The sequence below is a fragment of the Sceloporus undulatus genome, unplaced genomic scaffold (genome assembly GCF_019175285.1).
Source record: "Sceloporus undulatus isolate JIND9_A2432 ecotype Alabama unplaced genomic scaffold, SceUnd_v1.1 scaffold_44855, whole genome shotgun sequence".
Classification (NCBI taxonomy): domain Eukaryota; kingdom Metazoa; phylum Chordata; class Lepidosauria; order Squamata; family Phrynosomatidae; genus Sceloporus; species Sceloporus undulatus.
In genome coordinates, this window is record NW_024847765.1 from 1 (window position 1) to 1002 (window position 1002).

The 1002-nt window shown below is 68.2% G+C and overlaps 1 protein-coding gene across 1 annotated transcript; it reads left to right on the forward strand.

The window, feature by feature from the left end:
* Positions 1 to 8: 8 nt before the first annotated feature.
* Positions 9 to 987, forward strand: LOC121918842 (transcription factor Sp3-like; the record flags this gene model as incomplete). Its single annotated transcript, XM_042444817.1, has 2 exons — positions 9 to 108; positions 670 to 987. Coding segments are annotated over exons 1-2 (325 nt in total), but the record flags the coding sequence as incomplete, so codon positions are not given.
* Positions 988 to 1002: the final 15 nt, after the last annotated feature.

Sequence of the window (1002 nt, forward strand, 5' to 3'; positions counted from 1 at the left end):
GGCGGCGAGAGCGCGCTTCGCTTCCTTCCTCTTTGCTCTCTGAGGCGTCGGCGTCGGCGTCGGCAGACGAGGCCTGTCTCCTTCCCACTGGCACACCCGCCATGACCGGTGCGTACGGGGCGGGAAAGGGTTCTTCTCCTCTTCCTCCTGGCGCCGTGTCTGCTCGGGAGCGTGGCTGGAGCGGCTGTGGCTGCGAGCGGGAGGAGCAGAGCCAGGGGGAGGAGGAGAAGGAGGAGGGAGGAAGGGAGGAGAAGAAGAAGGAGAGAGGGGCAGGGGCAGCGGGAGAGGGAGCAGGAGGAGGAGGAGGGAAAGGAGGCAGGGCGGGCTCCAGTGCGCGGGAGGTAGGCTTAGGCCCTGGCCGGGAAGGAGGGGGAGGAGGAGGAGGGGAGGGGAGGAAGGGAAGGGGCCAGCTCTCCCGCCCGCAGCCCCTCCGTCCATCCGCCCGCCCGCCCGCCAGGGACTCCCTTCCCCCAACTACTACTATCCTCTGCTGCTACTACTAAGGCGGCGGCGGCGGCGGCGAGGAGCTGGAGAAACCCCTCCCTGGATTGAGAATATAGAGATCTCTATATCTATATCTATGGATAAATAGATATACCTCCGCCTGCGGCCGCCGAAATATCTCCTTCCCTCCCCCCTGCCTCCCTCTCCCCCCCGTTCTGCCCGCAGCTCCCGAGAAGCCCGTGAAGCAGGAGGAAATGGCTGCCTTGGACGTGGACAGCAGCAGCAGCAGCGGAGGAGGAGGAGGAGGAGGAGGGGGCGCCCAGGGGGAGTATCTGCAGCACGGAAACAACGGCAGCAACGCCAGCGCCGCTCCGGCGCCCCCCGAGGCCTCCGACGAGCCCGGGACCCCGCAGGTAAGCAAGGCGCCTGGCCAGCCTCCCTTCTCGCCCTCCCCCCTCTGGAGCAGCGCACACAAGGCCCGCGGCCTAGGCTCCTCCAGCAGTACCAGCGCCAGCGCCAGCGCCGCCGCCATGCTGGGCCCGAGTGGCGCCCGGAGGA